At 26.9% G+C, this 27901-nt stretch overlaps 4 protein-coding genes and 1 long non-coding RNA gene across 9 annotated transcripts; 2 read left to right on the top strand and 3 right to left on the bottom strand.

Annotated features, from left to right (window-relative positions):
• Positions 1-426: 426 nt before the first annotated feature.
• Positions 427-5312, top strand: Naa20A (N-alpha-acetyltransferase 20 A). Its single transcript, XM_089220231.1, has 6 exons — positions 427-665; positions 1649-1673; positions 2059-2149; positions 4711-4840; positions 4896-5032; positions 5099-5312. The coding sequence occupies exons 1-6, from the start codon at positions 613-615 to the stop codon at positions 5182-5184; spliced, it is 522 nt and encodes a 173-aa protein (XP_089076357.1). The 5' UTR covers positions 427-612; the 3' UTR covers positions 5185-5312.
• Positions 5313-6776: 1464 nt separating this feature from the next.
• crn (pre-mRNA splicing factor crn) lies at positions 6777-12384 on the bottom strand. Of its 2 annotated transcripts, XM_089220226.1 has the most exons (14): positions 12251-12384; positions 11390-11461; positions 11214-11303; positions 10958-11112; positions 9898-10100; positions 9650-9818; positions 9461-9593; positions 8700-8861; positions 8517-8645; positions 8170-8382; positions 7966-8112; positions 7686-7880; positions 7331-7585; positions 6777-7247 (listed from the first exon to the last, which is right to left on the bottom strand). In XM_089220226.1, the coding sequence occupies exons 2-14, from the start codon at positions 11423-11425 to the stop codon at positions 7125-7127; spliced, it is 2010 nt and encodes a 669-aa protein (XP_089076352.1). In that variant the 5' UTR covers positions 11426-11461; positions 12251-12384; the 3' UTR covers positions 6777-7124. The 2 variants fall into 2 exon arrangements, with proteins under 2 accessions (XP_089076352.1, XP_089076351.1); XM_089220225.1 differs by lacking the exon at positions 12251-12384 and having other exon boundaries at positions 11390-11548.
• Positions 12385-14985: 2601 nt separating this feature from the next.
• Positions 14986-20494, top strand: LOC107163980 (interferon-inducible double-stranded RNA-dependent protein kinase activator A-like). Its single transcript, XM_089220230.1, has 2 exons — positions 14986-15275; positions 19313-20494. Exon 2 carries the CDS (start codon positions 19316-19318, stop codon positions 20330-20332), a length of 1017 nt encoding a protein of 338 aa, XP_089076356.1. The 5' UTR covers positions 14986-15275; positions 19313-19315; the 3' UTR covers positions 20333-20494.
• On the bottom strand, positions 16526-18597 carry LOC149058039 (uncharacterized). Of its 2 annotated transcripts, none has more exons than XR_016190386.1 (5): positions 18268-18597; positions 17974-18038; positions 17388-17478; positions 17124-17258; positions 16526-17021 (listed from the first exon to the last, which is right to left on the bottom strand). It is a non-coding gene; the product is annotated as an uncharacterized LOC149058039 (long non-coding RNA). The 2 variants fall into 2 exon arrangements; XR_016190385.1 differs by having other exon boundaries at positions 17100-17258; positions 18268-18596.
• A 985-nt stretch (positions 20495-21479) lies between the features above and the next one.
• LOC107163965 (beta-chimaerin-like) lies at positions 21480-27794 on the bottom strand. Of its 3 annotated transcripts, none has more exons than XM_089220228.1 (9): positions 27462-27788; positions 27276-27368; positions 27005-27206; positions 26827-26929; positions 25588-25855; positions 25269-25520; positions 24987-25124; positions 24817-24922; positions 21480-21909 (listed from the first exon to the last, which is right to left on the bottom strand). In XM_089220228.1, exons 2-9 carry the CDS (start codon positions 27346-27348, stop codon positions 21732-21734), a joined length of 1320 nt encoding a protein of 439 aa, XP_089076354.1. In that variant the 5' UTR covers positions 27349-27368; positions 27462-27788; the 3' UTR covers positions 21480-21731. The 3 variants fall into 3 exon arrangements, with proteins under 3 accessions (XP_089076354.1, XP_089076353.1, XP_089076355.1); XM_089220227.1 differs by having other exon boundaries at positions 27276-27332; positions 27462-27787; XM_089220229.1 differs by lacking the exon at positions 24987-25124 and having other exon boundaries at positions 27276-27332; positions 27462-27794.
• Between the last annotated feature and the right edge of the window lie 107 nt (positions 27795-27901).

The raw sequence follows: 27901 nt of genomic DNA, 5'->3' as shown, positions 1-27901 counted from the left end.
TTATTATATAGATAGAGTATGAGATCAGTGAATCGTGATTATAATAATTGAGTTACTTATTAACTCAATTATATTATATTTACTATTGAAAATGCAATAATTTAATATTATGGCGGGAAATGGGAATATTTTAATACTGTAGTACCAATTAACAACCACCAAGAGCGTTAGTAGTAGTTCACTTTTTCGTTTGTTAGATAAGAACTCTCGTATACCGCCTTCTAACATTGCGTAGTATAGCCCGATGTGCAACCATTCTATCTTAAGCCGTGATCCAAGGTTAAAAATATTATCAGATATTATAAACCATTGTCCAAAGCACCTAACCTATATAGGTCTATGGTCCAAAGACTATACCATTCTGTTTTTGAATTTTTGATCAGCGTTATCACAGTAAAAAATGAAATAAATTTAATTGATAAATATAATTTTTTTAAATGGTTCCATAAATTAATCATATATCGTAATTTATAATATATTTTTTTAATTATTTTTTTATAATGCTCCTTAATGCATTATAAATTCACTATTCACTGATTAATGTATAGTTCACCTAAAACATTGTATTAATTTTCAGTTTTTAAACATTAAATAGTCAAAATTGACAACATAATGACGACATTAAGACCATTCAATTGCGATGATTTATTCAAATTCAATAATGTGTAAGTGATTTTTCACTACAAAATTGTTAAAACATTTCTTAACAATGATTTAGTGGTGTATTTCAACTAATAATCCTTTATTATTGTATCATGTTTATTTACATAATTTAATCATGTTATTTAATTTATTTAAATAAATTCTACCTAGCTTTCAATCCTAGTTTGAAACTGGTTTTCTGAAAAACAGTAAAAAATACATTTTTTCCACACCTTGGTCTCACCTACTGTATGTAATCAATATCAAAATACTTCATCTAGTTGAAATCTTAAAATTTTATCGAAAGTTCATTTATGTCTAACTGAAAGATTAAAAAAAAACTTTTTGCAAAATTGAAACAATTTAACTTTTTGTTGATTTCTTCCACTTTTATAAATTAACTAGGTGCAATATTTCTAATTTTTTGTTGAAATTCTAGTATTCTAAGTATTCTAATAAGAAGTGAATATTATGTCTGAATCTGTTAAATATAAATTCCAATAGTACCCATAAACTAAAAAAGCCTTTTACAAAACCTATCTAAAAAAACCTGAATATGTCATTTATCTAAATAAAAAAAAAACAAAACTGAGAAAACTGATAGAAAATTATGTCAGTTTCCCCCTTTCTTAAAATTCTATACATTATTAATTTTATGCTTGTTAAACTGACAGAAAAGCTGATTTTTTAATGACGAAAGTAATTGCTTTTAGAAAACCTTTGAAAATAATATCCCAAAATGCAAAAATTTAATATTACTTATTTGTTAAGATTTTCATTTTTGAAGTATATTAAAATAAATTGTATAATTTAAACGATAAATACCTACTGATTATATTAACTATGCATAACCTATATTTTATGTCATATTTGAAAATAAATATTCAACTGAAAAGTATTATGTGACAAATTTAGATTTAATATAATATACTAATGCTAATTAATTAATTAATGATTTTAGTTCTTAATTGTTGAATTAATTTTTTAATCTGTGTTTTTATTTCAGAAATCTAGATTCACTTACAGAAACTGTATCCTTTTTTGAATATACAAATGTACAAATTATTCAATGTGTGTATATTTTTTATAGGTATTATTATAATATATAGAAGTACTGTACTATTTATACTGTACTATACTGATTATAAATAGGTACATGTAACTATTATCATTTATTTAACACTATCCACATGGAATTAATTTTTATAAGTACATTTACTGATTGTGAAGATTTACAATTTTAATATTTTGATTTAAGAAAAAATATATACCTATATATATATTTTGATTACTTTATATATATATGTTTGTATTTAATATGAATTGAAATAGGTAATTACCAACTATTATATTGTTAGTTTTGGACATAATGTATTATCAATACTTCAAATTTAAATTTAACTTTAAATTATTCAGTATGCAATACCGTTTTACATGCAATATCTTGCACATTGGCCAGAGTATTTTCAAGTTGCTGAATCACCTACTGGGGAAATTATGGGATATAGTAAGTTGTATAGTTCAATTACTCATGTACTGTTTCACAGTGGTGTAGCCAGGAATTTTGTATGTGGGTGGGAAGTCTAAGTTTACAAAAATAATACAAATACAATATTTCTTTTATTTACACTTTTTGTACCTAAAATAATGTTTGTAATAAATTAAACAACAAATTATATGAGTGTATAAACATTTTTATTCATTTGTTATGGCTCCAATTTTTCAACTGTATCTTTATTGAGGTGTGATAGTAGTTATTAGTCCAATTATAAAAGGTAGGCTCCAAGGCTTGCATTATCAAAGTACCTCACCACACATTTAATAACCATGGGTGTGATTAATTCACAATTAAGAAAATTTTATACCTGCGTCCTGCATGAGTTGTCTTCTCCGTTTTACAAGTGCGTAACACACCAAATTTATTCTCAGTAGATCTTGTTTAGCTCTGTTAGTTTAAAATTTAGAGTGAATTGATCTCATATAAAAATTAAAGGTAAGATCAGTATTTAGATTTTAGGACATCTTATTGGTTTTTATTATATTTTAATTTTAAAACGAGGTATGAGCATTTTAAGATATACTAACAATTTAAAATACTCATAACTCGCTTTTAAATACAATAAAAAGTCCATGAGATGACATAGATAATAATTTTACCTTTAATTTGTATAAACGGTCAATTCACTCTAAATTTTAAATTAACGGAGTTAATCGTGATCTGCTGAATGTAAAATTTGTTATGTTATGCACTTGTGAGACACAGACAACACGTGCGGGTATAATATCCTCTTAATCATAATAATATAAGAAAGAAAATAAAGATTATAGATTTAAGTGATTTAAGTTTTGATAAGGATAACTTATAATATGTTTACTCATATAATCAATAGGGGAGGGGAACTATAGCCCTCTTAGTCACCCCCCTGGCTACGCCACTGTTGTTTTATAATATCTAAATGTTATAACGTGTATGTCGTAGGCATATAGTCAAATCAGTTACCTACTTAATACCAAGGCAATAGTAAAAGAATTCAATTTTTATGTGATAATTACCATAGATTTTATGAAAATATATTTAAAATAAAATAAAAATATATTTCATATATTCTGTGATATTACTATCCGTCTAGACATTTAGTTGTTCAAGTTATTTAAATATTGAAAATCAAATTTTTTTATATTATTTTAAAAATAAAACCGTATTTTCTTAATAACTATTTATTTCTATTTCCTATTCTATAAAAAAAATATGTTTAATTTATACTACAAACAAGTATAGGAAACTAATAACTATGCATGATAGTAAGAGTATAAATAATGAATATAAAATTATAATGTTTTAAATACTAATTTTTGTTAATTTTTAATTACTACCTATTACTCTATTACTAAAAATTTTTTAAATGTTCTAGCAAATGCCACCAAACAATAATATGTGATTTCATTTTTATTCTCATACCTAAATTAGTAATTACTTATATTTATTTATAATTAGAGCCTGGAATTATATTCTTTAAAAATAGCCAAAATAAGATGTTAATATTCTCTTAAAAAGTTGAAAATATTCTTTCAATATTCTTTAAAAATCATAATAAAATATGCTTTTTGTTTGGAGCTAGCTATTTTTGTGTAGTAATTCCATTTTTGTCGCGCATTGTTGTCTTAGATAAGTCACATATCTATATACTACAGTGGATTGCAGCACATTACTACGTAAGGTATAGCAATCGTATATACCAGGGATGGGCAACTCAAAGTAACTAGCGGGTCACTTTTAAGTACGTTAAAATCTAGCGGGCCGCAGTGCATAGGAAAAAGCAAAAAAAAAGGTCCTTCAAATTCACTAACATTTATTTTTTATCTTTATTTATTTATATTTACAATTATTATTTAATGTAATACTTGAGGATGAGGTTTTATATGAAGTAATTTGAAAATGTAGCGCGGGCCAGATAAAAAAGGTACGCAGGTCGTCAGTTGCCCATCCCTGGTATATATGATGGACGATGGTATATAAATATATAGTATATTTTCAATATCATATCGGACATAATATAATTTATATTATTTACGTCACTGCAACCAAAAATATCGAACATCTATACAAATTAATCGATATATTCTCTAATATTCTTTATTATAAGAAATATTCTCAAATATGCAAAAAAAAACTTTTGCCATTATTACACCTGTTTCATGATTCGTAAAGATTTCAAACCCGCGTCTGACTGCATAGACTCATAAAAATTATGCAAAAGAACATAATTCCGTTCTCTATTTATATATAATATAAGTTTTAAAACTATAATACCAAAGGACACAAAATAAAAATAATATTTCATATACCTCTAGGTATTATATTATTTTACATACTTATGAATCATACTTAATTTGCTAATAGAATAGCAATGAATAATTAATAAGAAAATAAAGTTGAATTTTTTAAATAATAAAAAAACAACTCATTTTTATTATTTGCCTGACTTGAAATAATCATTTAGTTAAACATCTGGACGTTTAATTAAATTGTTTGGATATTTATAACATTAAACTATGCATTTTATTTAGTTATGGGAAAATCTGAAGGGCAGCCAGATAGTTGGCATGGTCATGTAACTGCATTAACTGTTGCTCCAGAATTCAGGAGACTAGGTGTTGCCGGTGTTTTAATGAATTGGTTAGAAGAAATTTCGGAAAAGTAAATTTTTATTATACATTTTATTTACATTTTCTAATACTATAATAATTTTCAGAAAAGATGCATGGTTTGTTGATTTATATGTGCGTGTTAGCAATACAGTTGCTATATCAATGTACAAGAGTTTAGGATATACAGTGTATCGTACCGTATTAGAATATTATTCAGGTGATCCCGATGAAGATGCATATGGTAAATACTTTTATTTGCTATAGAATTTATGAAAACGAAAATATTAAAAATAATCTGTATTTTCAGATATGAGAAAAGCACTTAAGAGAGATGTTGAGAAAAAATCAATTATACCTCTAGAACATCCAGTAAGATTAGACGACTGTGATTAAAATATGAATATTGTTACATGCTCATCACAATGGTTTACCTGATATTAATTTGTAAAAAAAACAAAAATGATTTTGTAATTTTGAATTAAATCATTAAATGTTTTATAATAAATCACTAGAAAAATAAATTTGTCTACAATCATATTAACTTTAACTAGGTTATTAATAATATAATATTGCATACATTTTTATTCCATAAATATGATAAAAAAATATTTTTTGTCATGTAGTGCAGACTGCGAATTTATTTGTTGGGCTCGTATAAAGCATTATAAAATGATCTTTTACAATGCAGTGGAGCATAAATGCTTTTTCTGGTAGAAAAATCATTGTCTGAATCAAATAAATACATTTTATTATATATGAACCTATCGTCACATTTCGTCCAATATATAAAATACTTGATATTGATTATTCCCAACGTCTCTTACTGTTCTATGAAAAAGTCAAGCTAGTTTAAGCCATTGAAAATGGTTAAAATATTTGGTTATCGTAAATACCATATAACAGGTACAAGTGAAATACTGTAATATTGTTAGAAGCGTGTCAAAAAGTAGAATGTATTTATGTGATTTATATTGGAGAGGGTGCGTGAAGTGCTATCCTTGCTTTGGGTATAGAACATATCAAATTTTAAATATTTTAACGCTTTTTAAGTAACATTTGACATTTAATTAAATTTTTTTTTTATTTAAAGTATAGAAAAAAATTTTTACATTTAGTTTTGATTGAAAGTCTAATACAAGTTCCTCATTAGTTGTTCAAACACCATTTAAGAAATATCTAGAGTACATAGTGACAATGTTTTTCATAAGTCTTAAAAATTAGAATTTTAATGAAATTCATTAAGTTGTTAAATTTATATTTGTTAAAAAGATAAATAGGAAACTAAATTATAACATATTGTTATCAAATGGAAATAATGATCCAACATTCACATCTATATTTATTTATTTCATTTCATTTTTTACTCATAAACAATATAAGCACTATACAGATTTTAACAATATAGAAATGTACACTAATACATTTTTAATTGTATAGTATTTCAGTCATAATCCACTTTATTCCCTAATCTTACAGTGGTGGTTTATGAGATGGAGACCAGCTAACTTGTAATTTCAGAAATTAAAAAATATTTGTTTACCTATTGGTAATACTTTGAATATTATTCATCAATTTTAATTTCAAATATTTAATATTAAATATATTAGAATTAGATAAACATAAATTTGGAATATTAAATTTTGTTTTGTACAGAACTTCAGAATTTGTACAAATTTGAAGAATGGTTGCGTATTGGTGTAACATGTAACGTTAAACGCTAACATAATATGACAATTTAAGCAATCAAAATCTATCGCCTCCAAACCTTGGCCACCAGGTGGAATGTTTACAGCTATTTTATTTGCTAGGTGGGGGATTGCTCAAACACAGCTGAACGTTGTTGTCACTGATATGTGAACAACCCGACACGGATGTTATTTGTCTGATAGTGATTCAATCATAATCAGATACTGGCTAATCTTTCATCCGTAATTTAATACATATACCATAAAAAGGTATTAAATTCTAAAAAATATATTAACATATTTATAATCATATTGAGCAATAGTGACATAATCACATAATGCATTTAATATTAGGTCGCCTCATGTAAAATACACATACAAATTGTCACTGATCTGAAGCTTATTTGCATACTAAAACAATAATATGTATCCTATTGTCATATAGACATATAGTTAGTATACAATTAAATACTATAAGCCATTGGGCTACTTACTATTAGAATTAATAGGTGAAAAATTAAAATATTAAAAATTATACATAGATCCATTGATATAAATAATTAAAATAATAATAATATTACCAATAAATTGTAATAAGTAATTTATATTATTAAATAATAGAAGATTAGACATTGATTGCTTAATTATTTATGATTCTTCTAATTTCCTTTTCTTCCATGCTTTAGCAGTTTCTAAAAGCTTAAGGTTTGGTCTTGCAGCATCATCCTCGGGGAAAATATAGTCTATTTTCTCTTCCCATCCTTTGTCTCGCTAAAATTAATTAAACATATACCAAATTAGTAAATATAATAACACTGTACAAATATTTAAATTTAAACCAAAAGATTTCTTACTCCACTTTCGGAAGTATAAGGCACTCGTTTTTTAATTCTCTTTGGCAACATATTCTTAACTTTAGTTATACTATCTTCATCTCCATTTTCTTCTTCAAATTTAAACCATGCTTGTAAAATTCCTTCTCTTTCTTCTGGTGTACCACCTCTTCTTAGTGCTTCATTACCTCTTTCAAATACTCTTCTTGCTACTGATACACTATCAATACCTTCCTCTTGTGAAGAAGCTTCGAATTGCGCATAACTCATCCACACCTGCCATACATATAAAAGTAAATTTCTATTTTAGTTAAGACTTAGTTGAGGTTATTCAATTTGTAAACAAAACATAAAAATGAATACACTAGACCATTACTTTGAAATGATTAGTTCTTTCTAGTAGTCTTTCATATAACTTTCTAGCTTTTTCTGTCTCTCCTTGTAATGTCTCAAAATCTATGAACGATTTCCATAGAACTTCTGGCATATCTAATCGTTGTTGGTTTACAGCTAATTCATAAATAGCTCTAGCACGATCTATATCACCCAATACTGTTTCTAATTCTGCAAACTAAAATCAATACTCATATGAATTTACAAAAAATTAAAAATCGTAGAACTGCACCCCATATATTTGGGATGTAATCAATACTTACTCGAATCCAAGTAACACAATTTTCTGGTCCAAATTCTAAATACTTTTCATATAGTATACGACATCTTTCAAATTCTCTAAGTTGTATTTCTAAATCAATATAGCCTCTAAACAGTTTATCTCTGGGACATAAACCTAATGCAACACCCTGTAATGTAAATTAGTTATAGTATTATTGAATTAATTTAAAATCACAAAAAAATACCATTCGCTTTCTTGCAGCAGTTAAATTTTTGTGACGTATCTCAAATTGAGCATAATATAACCAAGCTTTTGAAAATGTGAATATTTTATGAGGTATAGTAGAAATAAAGGTCTGGTAAACATCACGAGTACGTTCTTCATCTTCAGCTTCTAGCTCTTCAAACAAAGCATAATTTATCCACAAATAAACATAACGACGCCATGCATGCTTTTCCTATGGTAACAAAAAAAAAAAAATAATTAGTTATAAAGGATTTAATCGTTAATTTAACATATCGAAAATAAACATATAAATAAATTCTAATGAAATTAATTAATATTCATGTTTTATTAATAAAAAAAACTTACATTTGAAGGGGGTATATTGGCAACAGCTCGTTCATATGTATCTCGAATAACTTCTAAATTTCCTTCGCTCTCTACTAATTTCAAATAATCAAACCAAGCATCGTAATTTGTTGGATTATCTTTTACTTCCTAAAAATCACAAGGTTATTACACTGTTTTAATTGTATTTAAAACTATAAATACTTGTTCATATTGTAATTTTCTTTTGCTACTAATAACACTTTCAATTGCAGTCCGATCACCAAATTTTTTCTCATGTATTGTATAAGCTTTATAAATATCATGGCATCTGTCTTTAGGGACATGATCCAAAGCATATTTATAAATTACTCGTACACGTTCATGCTTAAATAAAATCAAATGTTATGATTGTTAAAATAAAAACTTTTTACTATACAAAGTATAACAGAAAGACCAGACATAAAAAAAAATCAAGGTAATTCAAGGTATAAAAAAAATGTTAATATAATATGACAAGTAAATAATTTAAGAAATATACACATGTTAGCAGATTTTCAAAAATCATATTTTTAAAAAAGTTATTACGTTCCAAATTAATTAAACTAAAAAAATATTGAATTTTAGAAAAATTCTAAATAATTAACTACTTGACTTAGATAAATATTTTTACCATCAAAATTGTTCTTATAATCAGATTTATTAATAGGTTATTTTGAATTTACTCAAAATTATTTTTATTAAATTTAAATTTTTTTATTTTCAGTACTAAAAAAAAATATATATATAAAAATGTGTTATACATGAAGCGGTAGGGTCGTTTAATGAACAAAAAATAAATACATAAGAAATATTAATTTGAACAAAAGTTATTCCAAAAGTCATTTCTATCTGTTACACCGTGTATATAATAATATCACATATTGAAAAATTGTGTATTTTCTAATAAATGAAAAAAAAAGTATTGTGTGAATCAAATTTAATACTTCTTTTTGTCGTTCCTCAAATCTTGCAAATGCAATAAACAAATTTTCACTAATATGATCATCACCAAAAAATTCAATTGCTTTTTCAAATACACTTCTTGCACCGGAAATAAAGCCGTTCTGTTCTTCAAATCTAATAATAAAATAATGATTAAAAACTTTTAAGTTTTAAGTATAAAAATAATTTACCTAGCATATCTTATCCAGTTAGTGACATCTGGATGTACCATAACAAAACTATTATAGATTTTTCTTGCACGATCAACTTCATGGTAGCGCAATTCAAATTTTATATAAGTCAACCAAGCTTGTTCTGGGGGTTCCCATTCCATCCATCGTTCAAATACTGCTCTAGCTCCTAAGAAAAAATATTCTCATTATAATTTATTCAACAGTAAAAATGAATAAAGTAAATAATTTTCATTTTCATTTTTTACCTGCAACATTTCCCAACATCTCTTCCATATACGTGTATTTGTACCAAAATTGATTTGCACGAGGCATGATGACAACAGCACGATCCCATAGATTTCTGGCATGCATCACTTGTCGATGTCTCATTTCTAGTTCGGCGTATTTTAACCATAGTGTTATATTTCGGTGGTCTGTGTCTAATGCTCTTTCATAGATCGATCGAGCCCTTAAAATAAATACATTCATTATGTAAATTAAAATCATAAACAACATATACTTAGAATAATATGAACTAGAAAAACATTGATGTTTAACCAAAAGATAGAAAATTCTCAAAATTAAAATTAAGCAAAAATTACATTATGCATAAACACATACTTTCAATAAAATTCTGATAGGTAAGCTATATAATAATTGACTAAGATTAGGTTAAGCTAGCAAAAACATTTTTTTTTTGGGTTACACAAGCAGGCTCTCAATAACAAATAGTGTATCCCTGTAAATTATAAGAACTTGCATCTCATACCAATCCTTTAATTAAAGCTCTATCAGCAAATACTATTCCGAGAAAGCCTCAAAGACATTTAAAACGCAACTGGTGTAGAACTTAATATTATAAAAACATGTAAATAAATAAATTCATATATATATATAAATTAATGCATAATCTCAATATTTAAGTGTCATCACTGGGTGGCTGCTTTTATCAAGCCTTTTCGTGTATTATATTATCTCAGCTAATACTCTTATTGTACCCATGAGGTTCAGATTGTATATATAATAATAAAGGATAAAAAAAAAAAAATTATAAGAAATTTCTCTCATGTTTGGTCCCCATAATATATACAGACAAAATAGAAAATTTGGGTTCAGCAGTACTAATTCATAATAGCTTTAACATTAGAGTGACAAGTTTTAATGATAGTTTGTAACACGGAGATAACACTTGAAGGCTATTCACATAAAATTAAAAAGTACATAAAAAATATTATTTTAAGTACTTAGATGCCTATTAATTATAATTTAAAATAATTTTATATGAAATATGTTGGCATACAATTGAATTAATTAGATATGATTTACCTTTGAATTTCTTTCTGACTCTCTTCCCAAGCAGCGTATTTTATCCAATTACTTATATTTGTACGGTTTCTTCGAATATTATCTTCAAATGCACGTCGTTTTCTATGTTGATAATCTCTTAGTTCTATTGGATCAGATATTTTTTGTTTGGGAGGCTATTATTTTAACAGAAATGCACATTAATGTCACAATATGTTAGTTATGACTATAATAAACTTAACAATAAAAACCAACTTCAAAAATCTTAAGTACTTACAGGTGGTACAATTTCAAGATCACGCTCCTTTGCTTCTCTTAACAGCTGCTCTGCAGTGATTTGTATCTCCGCGGGAGCTTTATTTTTCACCTAAAACACAAATTTGAATAATAAGCAATCACATTGAGTACTTCCCAATTATTTAAAAAATGTAACATAACGATTATGGTACATACCTTGGCGACTTTTGGAATTTTTTGTGGTTTTTCCATTTTTAAATTAAAATTAAGGCCTGTTGGGCCTTGTCACTAGTATGTAGAAATTAAAAAAGTATATTATAAGTATTGAGTATATTACTAATAATTATCATGCACTAGAATTATAATATATTATTTATCATAATATCTTATTGTATGATGATACCATGATGTTGACTTATATTTATAAACAACAATATGGTATCATGACATTAGATGTCAAGGACTCTGTAAATAGTTTATTGTAAATCACGGTTTAAGATAGAATGGTTGAGTGACGATCACGATTATAATTATTCTTTATAATCGTGGTGACGATTCATCAATTCATCACATAGATAATAAAGAATTATTTTATTCTTTATTATCTATGATTCATCATAGACATATTATTAATAAATGGACTGGCCTCCCACACACCCCGCCTATGTCTCCGTAAGACAACATTGTTAGAAAGAGATCAAAGATATTTTTATTATATATTTTATATTATTATACGATATTATACATGTATATGAAAGAGATAGAGTATAGTTTAAGAAAATCATAGAGAAAAAAAATTAGATATCATGGAATGATAAGCAAAATTGGGGGGTGATAACATAATAATTCATTTGTTTATGGCACGAATTAACATATTTTAATTCGTGCTTGGAGTATAATTAACCCGTATTAGATAGGGATATACTTGACTTTATTACTAAATTACAATTATAAAACTAAAAATTGTATTTAAATTAGAATTTCAACACCGTATTCAGCGCAAATTTATCTTTAAGAGTAAATTACAAAAAAACTAATATACAGATATACAGTGTAACACATTCTGAAATTGCTTACCCGCAACTGTTGTTTTCGAATAGTCTATAATGCCATAGTGGGGGTCACGTATTTAACCACAGAATAGATTAAATTAAATTTAATAAAATAAAATTTAATCTATTCTGTGATTTAACTAGCGTTTGTAAGCACATTTGATTATGCTTACGCGAGAAACAAGGAGCGACCAGTACGTACTACGTAGCCCGACGCGTTGTAAACTGTAGTCGTTTTTACGTACACTGTCGTCTGTCACTGTCATTCGCCTAATAGACTTGAACAGTGGCGTGGCAAAGAGTAATTTCAAAGGCAATTGCCTTTGGGATTTTTCAAATATTGGGGGGGTGGGTATCAAGGATTGTACTTATTTACATGCAAATACATGTGGGGCCACTGGACTTGAAGTATTTATACTTCAATTTCTTTATTTTCTCGAAAACTGGAATTTATAACATGGATTCATTAAAAATTTTAAAAGGATAACATTTTTTTATACATAATTTATAATTAGGTATTTAGGTTTAGGTATAGTACCTATATTCTAATCACTTTTGAAAAAAAAATTTCACTGCTTACATCTTTTTAATACCCACGCCACGCCACTGCAGCCAATAAAATGCAAAATGCACCCAATTTTCAGATTTTTTTACTATGACTCTGAAAATAATTATTCTGGGTTTTTTAAGGTTTATCATTTTTATCCCTAGGTAGTTATTTAGGTATTTAGGATATGTAAACGTCTTTATAATTTTCAATTGTCGATTTGTAAAATATGTATTTATTATTGATATAATGGATTGTTTTTCAATTTTAAGCATTGTTATACAAAAGTATAAAAGTTATTGTTATTTATTTCTTATAACTTATAATATAGGTAACTATTGTTCTTAAAAATACAATATAGTTTTAGATTCTTAACGAAGTGATGAATGTATTGATTTTACAATGATGTGTATTTTTTTTTTTGTGTTTGTGTACAGCATACCTAGTCGAAATAATGCTTTAATTTCAAACTTAGGGGGTGGCTTCCGATGTAAAAGTGAATATCCTTGGTGCATTATCAAAAGTAAACATTTTTCAACAGTTTTCAAAAAAATCGAGAAAAACAAAACGGGAATTTTTACGCAAAACCAGTTTTCGAACAAATCGATTTTTTTATATGGTTGTAATTCAAACACTAATCACTGTAAATACTTGAAATTTTCACCAAATTTTGAATTGTCGGTAAAAAAGTTTTAAATGACCAAAAAAACTTGAAAATTTAATACAAGGTTCCTTATGAGTTGTTCTTATTGTAGCTAAAAAAAATTAAAAATCGTTAGTCACAATTTTTTTTTATAAGCGTTTATAGTTCAATTTTTTACGTAATCTGTCAAAAATGCGAAAATTTGCAAGTAATTTTGAAGTTTAAAAATCATAAAATTTTTTGTGTTTATAACCATTGATTATAGAATAGTCTATTCTATAATCAATGTTATAACTAAGGATTAAAAATACAGCACTAAGTTTTCCATAAGTTTTCCTTTAAGTAGCTATAGAGAAAACTCGAAGCATCATTATAAGAAAAATTTTAAGCGCGTTTGAATTTAAAATTTTTACGAAATAGCATAACAATAACGATTTATCCTCAAACGATTTTTAATATTTGTTATTATTCAAAAAGTATAAGTCGTAACTAATCACTGTAAATACTTGAAATTTTCACCAAATGTTTATGTTAATTTTATCTCTATATACAGTTTAATTTTCAAAATAATATGACTTTTTTTGAGGTATTTATAGACAACTGAAATTTTCAATTTTTCTGATAATTTTGTCGATAGAAGTGTCGATAAAATTTTTTTGGCCCTGATACTTGAAAAATTAATACAAAGTTCCTCATAAGTTATTCTTATATTGATTAAAAAATTATAAGAATACATGGGCACAATTTTTTTTTATAAGCATTTGAAGTTCAAATATTGATTTAATACGTAAAAATTACGGCAATTTTCAAATTATCTTAGATAGAAATTCATAAAAGTTTTTCTTTTTAGATCTAAGATTTTAAAATTTAAAACAAAGCTCATAATATATTTTTACAATAGCAGTTGCAAAATAAAAGAAATACATAGTTACTAACAAAATTATTTTATAATATTCCTTTTTTTTTTTTTAAATAGTGAAATTAAATATTATTAAAAATTAACTTTTAACTTTTTAATTATTTACTGCCCAGCTTTGTTAGTTTCCCAATTCTAATGAAAACTTAATTCTGCTTTTATAGTTGAGTTGCTATGACAAACAACACACCGACGAACCATATTATAAAATATGTAATGATTAAGTACCACAAATTTTTATAAGCTACAGTTAGATATCAGAAAAGGAGAAGAAGTTATTAGTTTATACTTAATATTATATACCAATAAGAATTATACAATTTTTAAACAATATAAATCTATATTTTAGTGTAAAATGTAAAATAAATGGTTATTTGAAACACAGATATAGATGATAATGTTTATCAAAGATAACAGTAGAATCTTAAATTATCAATTTTTGTAACCTAACCACAAAAAAGTACTCTTAAATCTTAATATAGTCTTTCTCTCTTCTTGTAGATATATTGAACTTTCTCTCTTCCCCAAAAAAGATCGCAACCTCTACCTCTTATAATAATTATACACGTGACACGTCCATTGTTCTGTGGTGACACGTCATGACGTCCTATCCATTCTTATATTATCTATGATCTCCTCACTCATAAGTGATAACTGATAACCACTTGTAAGTTGTAACCAGCTGCTAGGCGATAGCTAGCTCCATACTTAACAGAGTAGTTCGATAGTTCAGCACTTCGTCAGATTCCAGTTACCCTGTTATTTACTATTTTTACTATTAATATAGCGTCATTTTTATTTTAGAGGTGCGATTGCACTAAACAATTTAAGCTGTCTGAGACTGAATGTATTTCTTTATTTGTCTTTGAACATACCTATCGACCCTCGGTGGAACGTCACCTATCCGCGGATTGTACACCTGTTTTTATCTTTATGTACATCAGGTAAGTACTCTCGAATACCTAGTACTTACATGTCGGTTAGGGCCCCATATTGTGCAAAAGCGTAATTCAATATGAAAACTCTTGGTCATATTACATTTTTTTAGTTATAGTTAACTGGTTAACAATTCTTTGTTCTAGTTCCTGTTTAACTTATTCTGTAGTTTTATTCTACGAATCAATAAACAATTTTAGTAGCCAAGACTCAATTTTGTAATAAAATAGTTTTGGTTATAAGTGTATGATTGAATTAAACAATGTATTAGTTTTCTTAAATTATTATTAACAAATACCAACAATAAAAATATATACAATGTATATATTTTAATGCTTCAACTAAGTGCTTTAGGTGCTTAAATAATATTACTATTTGAAGTGTTATTATAAGATATATTAACAATGTTGTAAATACATAGACTGGCCCTGGCTGTATTACTAACCTTGAAACAACGCAAATAATTCACTGGGCGACTAATCTACACAATTAACTAATTGACTGCCCTTGTTAATCTGTAATTCTCAAATTTTATACTTGTGTGAAACTATGAAAGCTGGAACCCATAGGCCATAGTTGATATCTTTACCACGCCTCATAACTGCTGGTATTCTGATAATGCACTATTAAAGTGTTGTGACATAGCGAGAATAATTAAAAAAAATTTGAAGTAGGTACTTAATAAATATATTTTTTCAAATATATCAGTGAACAAAAATATAAATAAAAATTTGGAATGGCACTGAAAAATTTGCTCGGCCTACTAAACATACAAATAAAATGACCGCCATTGGTTAACGTTATTAAAATTTGCGTATAGTTAGAGTTATTATAGTTCTCATTGCCATCAGTGATCTCTATCTTATCTGATTTAAATTTACAGAGCCAGTCTTTGAGTATCGTTCTGTACCAAGTGTAAAGGTCTAGCTTTAAATGTAAGTGCAGGGGCGGACTGGGACCCAATTGGCCCACTGTTCTGCAAAAAAAAAAATATCAACCCTACCGTACATCAACACCTAGAGTTCAAAAAAATTTTACCTCTTCATATTTTTTAGTTTTTAAATTTATCAATTAAATAAAATATAATTATATATTTGGATATTGTGATTTAAGTTTAATTTTCTTTATAATATAATATATATGCATTATAAAATTAATTTTTTTTTACAGATGTTCCCAAAAATAATTTATATTAAGAGTTTTTAAGTCACTATTTAATAATATGTATTTTAACATTGTTTATAGAAATAAAAAAAAATTACTTCTAAACAGATTAACATATATTTAACTTAACAGTTCATACTTAAAATACATCAGCTGTAGCGTCTATAATAAATAGTGCAATAGTAAAATATATTATAATATTTAAAATAAATAATATTATATAGATACACTTTGGTTTTTCCACCGATAACATCTGGTTCATCAATGATGAAGAATTTTTTATTATATTTAGCATTTCTTTGAAGTCAATAGCATCTAATATATATTTTTCTATAGACATTAACATGAATTCTTCAAGATGGTCTTGATTTAATGAATTGCGTAAACAATTTTTAATTATTTTAAGCTTGCTGAAAGCTCTTTCACAATTAACCTGTGTAACAAAGAGTGTTAAAACAAATTCATCTGCAACATACAAATTATAATATGCAGGTGAATGCATATTTAATTGATATATATTAATTTTTGTAGACATATTAAGCATGATTTTGTATTATGATTATTATTGGTAGTTTTTGATTTTCCACACCCTATAAAAAAGACAAACATTTTTTTTTACTAAACATATATAACTAAATATAAAAACGGTATATATTAATATGTTTTACTTTTAATTTCTGAATCTATTTTACCATTTTTATCCCAGACCAGAAAAAATTTTTCATTATCTTGAAACGTATCATCTTCATCATCATCATTATACATTTAAATGAATCCAGTTTACTTGTTAAACATTTTAATTTACAAATTATTAAATAATATTTAATCTGCAATTCATTATTAAAATATATGATATTGCAATGTATAATAAACATAAATAATGAATCAGGAGATTTAAATATATACCTACTACCTATACTATAGGTCCTATAGTATACTAAATTCTTTATACTTACCAATGAATATTTTATGTTCCTCAACCTCAGGTAACAAAAACGAACAGGATACACTACTTTGCTCGGTTTGTTCTTTAGCAGTTGATCACATCTGAACAATCATAATAAATGTTTGATATTGAAATAGGAGTAAAAACGTTAACTAATAAATAATACTACAAACACAACTTAATAAGTACTAGGTAGATCTTACCTAACAAGAATACCTATCTAGTGAAAATGGTACCGCGAAAAAATAACCACGCGAAAAAATAACCACGGAAAAAATAACCCCATAATATAAGTTTATAATGAGAATTTTTTATTTATATATTATTGACATTGTTTTACAAATTTATACTTTACTACCAAATTATTATATTATATAAATTGACAAATTTACAAATTGTATTGTATTCCACGTTTATAATGAGCATTTTTTATTTATATATTATTGACATTGTTTTACAAATTTATACTTTATTACTTACAAATCATTTTTATTATAGGGTTATTTTTTCGCGTGGTTATTTTTTCGGGGTTATTTTTTCCGGGGTTATTTATTAGGCAAATCAGTGAAAATATATAATTAAAGAAGTTAACTCACCAAAGGATTGTTCTCTGCAGTTTCAACTGAGCAACTTTTTAGTTTTTGTTGTGTTACACAATCATCTAAATATTGAGAATACAACTAATATAAAAAATAATTAAGTGCAACTACTAATAATATTGAAAGAAAAATGAATCCAGTTAACCTGTTAAACATTTTAATTAACAGATTATTTAATATTATTTAATCTGCAATTCATTTTTAAAATATATGATATTGTAATGTATAATAAACATAATTAATGAATCAGTAGCTTGAAATATGTATCTATAGTAAATTCTTTATACTTACCAACGAATACTTTGATAGACCAATCAGATCCAAATGTATTTTTTTTTGTTTTGGGTCATTGGCAACAGCTTTCAAATTTATAATTATTTTCAAACGAAGCTTTTCAGCTCCGCCTTTTGGTTTTTTTCCATAATTTAATACGTATTAAATTAAAGCAGTATTTAAATATTTGATTCTACACATCTACACTGAATAAAATTGGCAAATAATTGCATATACGAGCTTAGATGTGCGAATACAGTACACGACGCAATCAAAATCGTGGGAATAAGAAAGCAATTTGTAATTCGTATCGTACATTATATCCTACTATTATAGTGATAGTGTCTAGGCTATTAATTATATAGACTCAATATTATAATAACTATTAACTATTTTAAGAATATGTTTTCCGGTATTCCCAGCGGCAGTCGATCGCTGATAGCACAGCGATATATCTTATATTTCATAATATAATATATATATTTAGGTACCCATAAACTAGCATATTACGTAATACTCGGGAATCAAAATTGTATATTTGTTACAAATATACAATTATCTGTTTCAAAAATATTTTTAATTCAATAAACGTTTGGTTATTTTGTACCGGCCCGGCCCGGCCCGATGAATATAATATGACATCGGTCCACTGTGAAAATGCTTAGTCTGCGGCCCAGTCCGCCCCTGTGTAAGTGCAAAGTATGCAAAATCATAAGCATGTGCACTAGGTTGTCAGGATAGGCACTTGACTACTCCATTTACTTCCTCCCTCAATGTTCATTATGTTCAATATTATCGTGACCTTATTATGTTAATAAATTAGACTACAAATTAGTTTTTATCACTTAGAAGTGAATAAATTATATGCCAGTAATGTCTGTGTATGCTTATTGGCACAATTTTACTATAACAAAATTACTTTAGAAATCATTAGGTGATTACTATTTATTACTAAAAATAATATCAATGTTTTATTTTTAATTTGATATAGTACACTAGTACCTAATATGTTATTGCTTATGACTATGTTAATTTGTTAATAATATTAACTATTTTTTTTTAGAAAATGACTGAAGCTATGGCATATGATCTGCAAGATAAGTCTTCACATATAAGTTCATTAAATAAAACTCCAGCATCCATTGTACAAGAGTATGCAGCCAAAAATCGCCTTGTCCCTCAATATGATCTCATACATAATGGTGTTTCACATAGTAAGGTCAGCTTTAAGTATAGTCTGACTCTGGATAATTATGTTGCTGTAGGCGATGGAACTTCCAAAAAAGAAGCCAAGCATGTGGCAGCATTAAATCTTCTTAAAATTATGATTGATGATAAACCAGAATTATTGAACACTGATTTTAAACAATGGGATTTTGACAATCACGTTGTCTCTCCATTTGATAACAACATTAAAGTAAATGCTGTTGGACAATTGAATGACATTTGTACAAATAATAAACTGGGATTGCCTGAATTCAAATTAGTTAGAGAAGAAGGACAAGCCCATGCTAAATTATTTACTATCAGTTGTCATGTAGCTAAAATGTCTGAAGCAGCAACACACAAAACCAAAAAACAGGCTAAGCATTTGGCTGCTGTTCAGATGGTGAATAAATTAATGTCTATTGATAAGTCACTGGTAATTGAAGTGGACCAATGTGTATCAGACTCAATGAAAGTCTTGGAGCAAGTTGAAATTATTAAATCAGATCAATTAAATAAAAATGTGCCCATGGACGAAAATGTTTGTGATTATCATTTGCTTTTTAAAAAAACAACAGATTTTTCAAGCTCAGAAACATTAAATAATATTTTTAATCAATTTAAAAAAAATGGTATGTTAGATTTACCTGAAGCTTTTAAAGTTTTATGTGATGTTGTCACCGAATGTAATATGAGCTTAAGTTCAAACATTATAGATTTAGAATTAGAAGGAAAAAAAAATAATCATTTGTATCTTCTTTCTATAAATAATGTATACCCTATTATTTATGGTGTGGGTGAGGCTCAAGACATTGAATATGCTCAAGAAGTTGCTGCAAAAGATTTACTCATTGCCATCTGTTTATTATTAAAATAAAATAAAGGCATTTAGTTAATTTTTATCCTGCCATAGTTCGAACTGAATAAACAAAAAAAAAAAAATAAAAAAATGTAAAAACAATTTTAACTATTTTTATATACAATTTTAAATGTTTATTGTGGATTATTATTTGCTTAATTATATATGAATGATATTAAATATAGCTTATTAACTTTCTTTTTATTGGTTGTATGTAATATCCTATGTTTATTAAAAGTGGGTCTCATACTGATTTAATAGATTTTTTTATAACCTATTGTAGGTATCTTATTAATATTCAGTGTTGGGATAGGTACTACTTTTTTTTTTTTAATTGTGCACTACTTTTCACTCTTATTTAAATATTCTCTAATTTTTTCTTTTTAAACCTTCTCATTGAAAATTAATAGTTTGTGGTCTGAACTGCTTTATAGTTTCGGTAGTGTGGGTTTTATGTTACACTTAAATAATGAACAACAAATAAAGATTTATCTGTAAATCTGTATTAATCTCTAATTTCAGGGTTCATTCATTTGTTGTGTTATAAAAATGTGCTCATCACAATACACTATAAGATATCTGATAATTCAGCGATCAAATCATATCTAAAAATAATTTATGGATATACATATAGATATATTAATAATTAATATGTTCTATAGGAGAACAAGTTGAGTGCCAAATTATAAAACTTATAATCATGTAAACATTTCATTCATTTGACACCATTGATTCACAATCTGTTTAAGTATAAAGAAATCTGAGTGTTTACCAATGTTATTTACTACACAATCAAACCAAAGGCACAACCCGTATACTGTATAGAATTGTGAATACAAAAATAAATTTTGTTGAGTAGTCAACAGCGTACCCCAACACCTTGTTACCATGCTTATTTTTATGATTGCAGTCATCAAATAATTCGCTTTATGTGTTTTCAAATTCCAGTTTTTAACAATTACTTAAACAAGCTATAATATAACTATTAAACATTTTCTATAATTGTAATTAAATGGCATGAGGTATGAATTTCTGAATAAAGATTGTAAACAGACATCCTTAATTTTATAAGGTTGAGCTTCAATCAATTTCTACATTAATTATGACTGATTTTTCTTCTAAAAAATTATTTATACTTACTTGCTATAAATTATTATATCGTAAACTTGGTAATATATATTTATTGTTATAAAACATAAAAAAAAGTCACAATAATATAAAAATATACCCACACAATAATTTAAAAATATAATGTAATAAAAATATAATTTACAATAAAAAAATTGAATTCCAAATAAAATGTTTGTTTCAGAACAAAAAATTTTCTTATAAAATAATACTGAATCAAGTAAAATATTTGTTGATAATTTTTTTGTTTTCTCTGCAGTTGTTGTGATTGATACACCATTAAACAATGTTAATTAAATATTACATTTTGGTTTTCAATAATAATGTGTAATGCACTTATGTCGCGATTCATGTCTGGTATTGTACCTTTGAAATCAATTAAATCAGGCATCGGCATAAGAGTTGGTGCAAAAACGGTGCTGAGATTTTGAGCAGTCATTTTATTTTCATCTAATCGTAAAGTCACCCTAAAAATAAAAGGATAAAATATGTTATTTAATAAGTTATTACTTTGACTTCTCAAGTACAGATATATCATATATATATATATTTTTTTTAATTTGCCTTTTATTAAAAATAATTATAGCAACATATATATCATATATAAATAAATATGTTTACAATTTATGTATTTTTACTTCTCTAACTGTGTACAATATTAATTATAAAACCATACACTTAACAGGCACGTAGCCAGGATTTTATTTTTTTTTGGGGGGGGAGGGTCGAAATAAATTTTAACAAAATTTTTATGCATGATTGATATTCAAAACCTTTTATTTTTTTATAAACTGAAAGATTAAAACTTTTATAATACTTACACTCAATGCTCATGTAACAATGTAAGATTAATATCTCATGAAACTATGAAAGACATTGCTGTCTGCTGATAAATATATATTTAAAATAACGAAGCAAAGCCAACACGAAAATTTCGATAAAAATATGTACAAATGCCACATGCCTGCATAATAATGTTATTATTGTTATTTTTTTTTTATAGATAATTAATTATTAACGTTATATGACGTTTTGTTGACTTGTGTAGACTTTCCGCGATAAAAATAATATTTTATTATTGTAGGAGATGGCCACAATCGTCATTCGTTGCCAGAATGTTTTAAAAAATATAAAAGAGCAAAAAATTAAATATTTTGAAGCATAATAAATTTATAACATTATAATAATTCAGCGTACGCTCCGAACAAGGCGGGCGGCTAAGTGTTAACGATACATCGATCTATTAAAAAAATAAAAATAAAAAATAGTATAATATTTATTAATAATAATTGGTTGTCGCCGTGGTCGACCCGACGAACGGCGCGATACTGCGATAGCGCAACCAGACAATATGTAAATTAGTAAATTTAGATATAAATGATATAATTCGAAATTCAACCATTCTATAATGGTTTATTTTTATACCACAAAACAATAAAAAATATTTTCTACTAACAAAATATTTTATTTTGATTTCAATTCTAAAGATCGTAATTTTATACGAAAGTACGAAAATTTTCGGGGGGGGGGGAGGTGTCCAGACCCCATGGACCCCCCACCCCCACCTGGATACGTGCTTGTCACTTAATACTGAAAATTACAGTTTTTTAGGATACCATAAAGCATTTACACAAAGATATCTTCTAAATAATTCAACAAAATTGAAATTATCAAACTTGATAAATGTAGGAGAATCAATTATATATAATAATACAGTCTATTCACCATGATCGGCGCAACGAAAACGGTTACCCCGAAATACCGGACCCCGAAACACAGAATAGATTAAATCTATTTATTAGATTTAATCTATTCTGTGCCCGACGTATTTGTTCCGAAGCAAAAGAAAAAGCCGAAGAATCAACGTCAGTTATGGTATTTAAGTCTCCACGCAAAGGTTACAAACGTGGAAAAATTGTGTGGGAGCTCGACGATATTGATTCTGATGTCGTTAACCTCGCGTTCGTTAGGAGAACTGTGCACGAGTTTTACGATCGAGGCGAGTACCCAACTGCACAATTGACACTAAATGCTCTAAGACAAAAAATCAATTACTCCGGATGCTTACGCTCGACACAATATTTGTTGAAGAATTTGAAATTTTCGTATAAGAAATGTAATGATGGCCGTACATTTTTGATGGAAAGAAATGACATCATTGCACTTCGATGTAAATTTCTTCGAGAAATTTGTACGTAACGTGAGATGAAGGACAATCTAGAAGAGCCCCACTGCATTGGAAATGCGTCATATTTCACACTGGTAGAAAACCACCCAAAAAGTAATTGGAGAAAATCGGACGTACAAAAATGGTCGAATGAAAAAAATATTGAATTTCATCCGTTTGAAACTTTACCAGAACTTCATCAAAAAAATAAAGCTTAAATTCTGCTGGAAAAAAAAAATATTTGCTCGACCAAATTGCACTAGAAAAGGTCATGGAGTAATATGCCTACCTTTTTATCACTGCCAATACAACGCAATTGGACTTCTGTGGGCCCATTGGGGCCAAGTCAAGTGTCAAGAAGCAAAAAAAAAAAAAATACATTCAAGATGTTTGATATCGAGCGTGACTCCCATGAAGCGTTGGCGATAACCAAAGAGGATTAAGAAAATTGTTTAAGGCATACCGAAAAAATACAAGATTCAGATAACCGAAAAGAAATCCTTAGGGACGCCTTAATGGAATCAGTAGTTTTGACCATATTGCCCGATGACAGCGGTTGCAGTGATGAGGAATCAGATATAAAGCAATTGGAATAACTGATATTGATTATAACTTTATGTATATGTGCATTTTTAGAATGTTTTTAGAATGTTATTTACAATTATTAATAGATATTATAATATTATAAATTATGATATTAAGTATAGGTATTAAAAATATTTTATTTTTATTGTATGAGTAAAAATATATTTATTTTGACTGATTTGCAATTGTTATTAACAACCAATAAATTTTATTGAAATAATGTTTTATACTGATCAATTTTTAAACCATTTTCTCCCATTAGAATAATAATAAATCAATATAATCCATGTGAACAAATAAATTTAAAAAAACGCGGCAATTAGTTTTACATTTATGACCACTTATTGAAAATTGCGGCTAGAGTCACGCCAGTCACCAGTCAGTTTTTGTTATGCGGACTTTTTTTTTTAGCGGGCAATGGAAATGAAATACATGTCTGTCACCTTATAGAATCTACCATTTGTAAGCTTGTTGTGTATTGAAGTTATACACAACTTCACAATAGGATGTAGTGTGATTTTAGTTTTTGCTAAGTCTATTATTATAAGGAAGAATTATATTTTTCAACTAATGACAATATAGTAATGACATTTGGACCAATAATTTGAGAGTAAATATTTACCTGTACAAATGAGCCATTAAATAGCTCAAAGTGTTATAATGTGCTGGTGGTAATTTTTTCAAAGCGGCCCTCATTTCAGCTAATCTTTCCCAGGACATTTGAGTTTCTAGAAAAGAGAAAATTTGTTGAATATATTAATTTAAAATTTAACATATTTAGTGTTAAAATACCTAAAGCTTTTATGACAAGAGGATGAACATCATAAGTTATTAGTGGTATTGGAAGCAATCTGAGGTACATTTTTAAAATACTAGCTACTACATGTATATTTTCATAAGCTTGATCGTCCATTATTGTTCCTTTACCATCTAAAAACAATTATTGTCATAAAATTTAAGAAGCTCAATTATAGATTTATAATTTTTTATTTCAATTGTTCTACACATTTTTTATTAAATTAATTTAAAATGTGTATACTGTGGCTTATAATTGGGTAGTAATTAAAATTCTACCTTTATCTAAGGCCAATCTCAAACTATCCATTTCTTCCTGAAAACCTGATACTCTGTATATTCCTTCAACAGACATGCCACGCCTTTCAATTTCTTCAACACATTTGTCAACAACAAACGGGCGATTAGTTTTATAGGCCTTAACATGAGTTGTTAAATCAATCCCAAAAACACCCCGAAACAATTTTAAATCCGGATAACAATCTGGTGGTAACTTTTCAGAACACTTAAAATGTGCACTGAAACCACAATCTAAAACAATAAAGTAATTAATTTGTTAAATGTAAGAAAGAACATCTATTTAAACATTTAAATATACCTTCACATTTCACTCCTTGCTGTGTAAAACCCCATAGAAAGTTACCACACAACTCACACCAATTAAGCCCTTTAAAGTTATGTGTCTTAAAATTGTGAGGTTTGTCATAATCTACTACTTCTTCGCAATTGAGCTGTCTCGGTTTTAGTTTTTTGATTGTTTTACGTTTGAGTTTATTTAATGTCATGTAAGGGCTTTTCTCATAACTTATTAAGCTATGCATTAAGTAAATGTATTTCCCAGCTTTAGATTCCATATATAATGTCACCTGTTGTATAAATAACATTTTTATACATTTGAAAAGAATATTATACAAAATGATTTAAATTAATTCAGAAGAAACAAAAAATACTTTTTCTGGAAAAATCTTAATGTATAAAATAAAAATATGAATATACTTAATTCTAATGTTTTAAATCAGTGTTTCTTAAACTTTTTGAGTACAAGAAACACCAAACAATATTTTTTTCATGCAGAACCCCTATGAAAATTCATATAAATACCAATCAAAAAGGAGGCAAGAAGTTTTGAGTAATAAAATCCCAACAAAGTTGTTCGCAGAACCCTAGGGTTCCATGAAACGCAGATTAAGAAACACATAGCCTAGTGGATTATTTGATAGATTTCAGTTAAATTTTTTTCTAAATTTTTGGATGCAAAAACACCAAACAGAAAAAAAAATTTGATTGTAATATTTTCGTATTAATTCTATCCAACTAGACTGGAACTCAAATTCAAAATTCAAAATCTTTCATGAGTCTTAAAATAAAAGAATAAAAAACATCATGGGAAAGCATCACAAGCCAGATAATCTCATATTATAAAGCCGCATCCACACCTGAGCACATACAGACCGAGCATGTGTGCTTATGTTGTGCGTTCTACAAATTTGCATGATTTTGACGCACAGCGAACGCAAGCCGAGTCGGTCGGCTCGGCGTAAGCACACATGCTCGGTCTGTGCGTGCTCAGGTGTGGACGCGGCTTAATAAATCAATACTAAAAACAATATTAAATAATGAAAAATCATTCAACTAGTATATTTAAAAAACAATTCATAAGAGTTCTACTTGACTAAAATTTAATTTGTATTTACAATCAAAATATATATAAGACATTGCTTAAGTAGATAGACTAACATTTATGACAATAGAAAAAAATTTAAAAATAAGTTAATCATTACTTGTAAACTTTTCAATTTTTATTAAAACATTACTCGTTTAATAAAATTTAACTTACCAAACCATCCGCAACAAGATCATTAATTGTATTAAAACGTTTTTGTGACACATAATGTTGTCCGTCATAAAATAATTTATAATGATGCACTTTTCCAAATATTCTGAAAAAGAATAACAATGTATCAGTTTGTTTATAATGAACAGCATGTGAAATGAATTATTATAATTTTGTTTACTTTAATGATAGCGTATACATCTTATCGTCTGAACTGGCACTTAGTCGTATAAGATAGTTACCATCGTCTTTTAATAATGAATTTGCTTCTTTGTGATTCATTGATCCATGATATTCAAGACCATAGAAAAATGGACACCCGGACACAGCACTAGGTGCAAATACTGGCTGAGGTTTAGGGGATTCTTGTTGGAGTTTATAAACTATAATAATAATTATAAGTACTAAATAAATTGCTTTCTTAATAGTATTTATTAGAAAAAAATACATACGATCAGGTTTCCAAACAATGCTGATAGGAGATCCATTTTCATCGGTCACTGGAGTATCTGTAAATTCAGACATTTAGAAACTGAATTACCTACCTAGTGATGTATTTTTTAATTTTACACATTCAATATTATATTAATCAATTAGTTTAAACCATAATGACAACAAAAATAATAAATTATACTTACCATATACTTCTTTACGTTCTTCCTTCTCCATTGGGTGCACCCCAGACTGATAGTTAGGATAAATTATTTTACATCATTAAATTCAAAACAAATCTTGAGGAATTTTTAGTAAATTATTGAAATTATTGTGCACTGTAATTTTTTTGTATTTTTAATTAACCATGAAGAAATAAATATATTTAACATAAATAACGCATTATCTATGAATAAAATTTGAGCTAAATGCTAAAGACTAAAGTAAAACATAATTAAATATTAATATAATATATATTATAAATAAAAAAAAATGGATAGCTAATACTGGAGAGGTATATTCAAATTTCGAATTTATTATGCATAGATCATATTATATTTTTTGAGAATTGATAAATGATAATGGTTAACACTATTTTCTGACAAATAAATAAAATATGGATCTTCATCATGGCTTTAGATATATC

This window comes from Diuraphis noxia, unplaced genomic scaffold, assembly GCF_037042655.1.
Source record: "Diuraphis noxia isolate RWA-SAM2 unplaced genomic scaffold, SU_Dnox_SAM2 contig0002, whole genome shotgun sequence".
Lineage (NCBI taxonomy): Eukaryota > Metazoa > Arthropoda > Insecta > Hemiptera > Aphididae > Diuraphis > Diuraphis noxia.
This window is presented reverse-complemented; position numbering and strand designations above follow the sequence as displayed.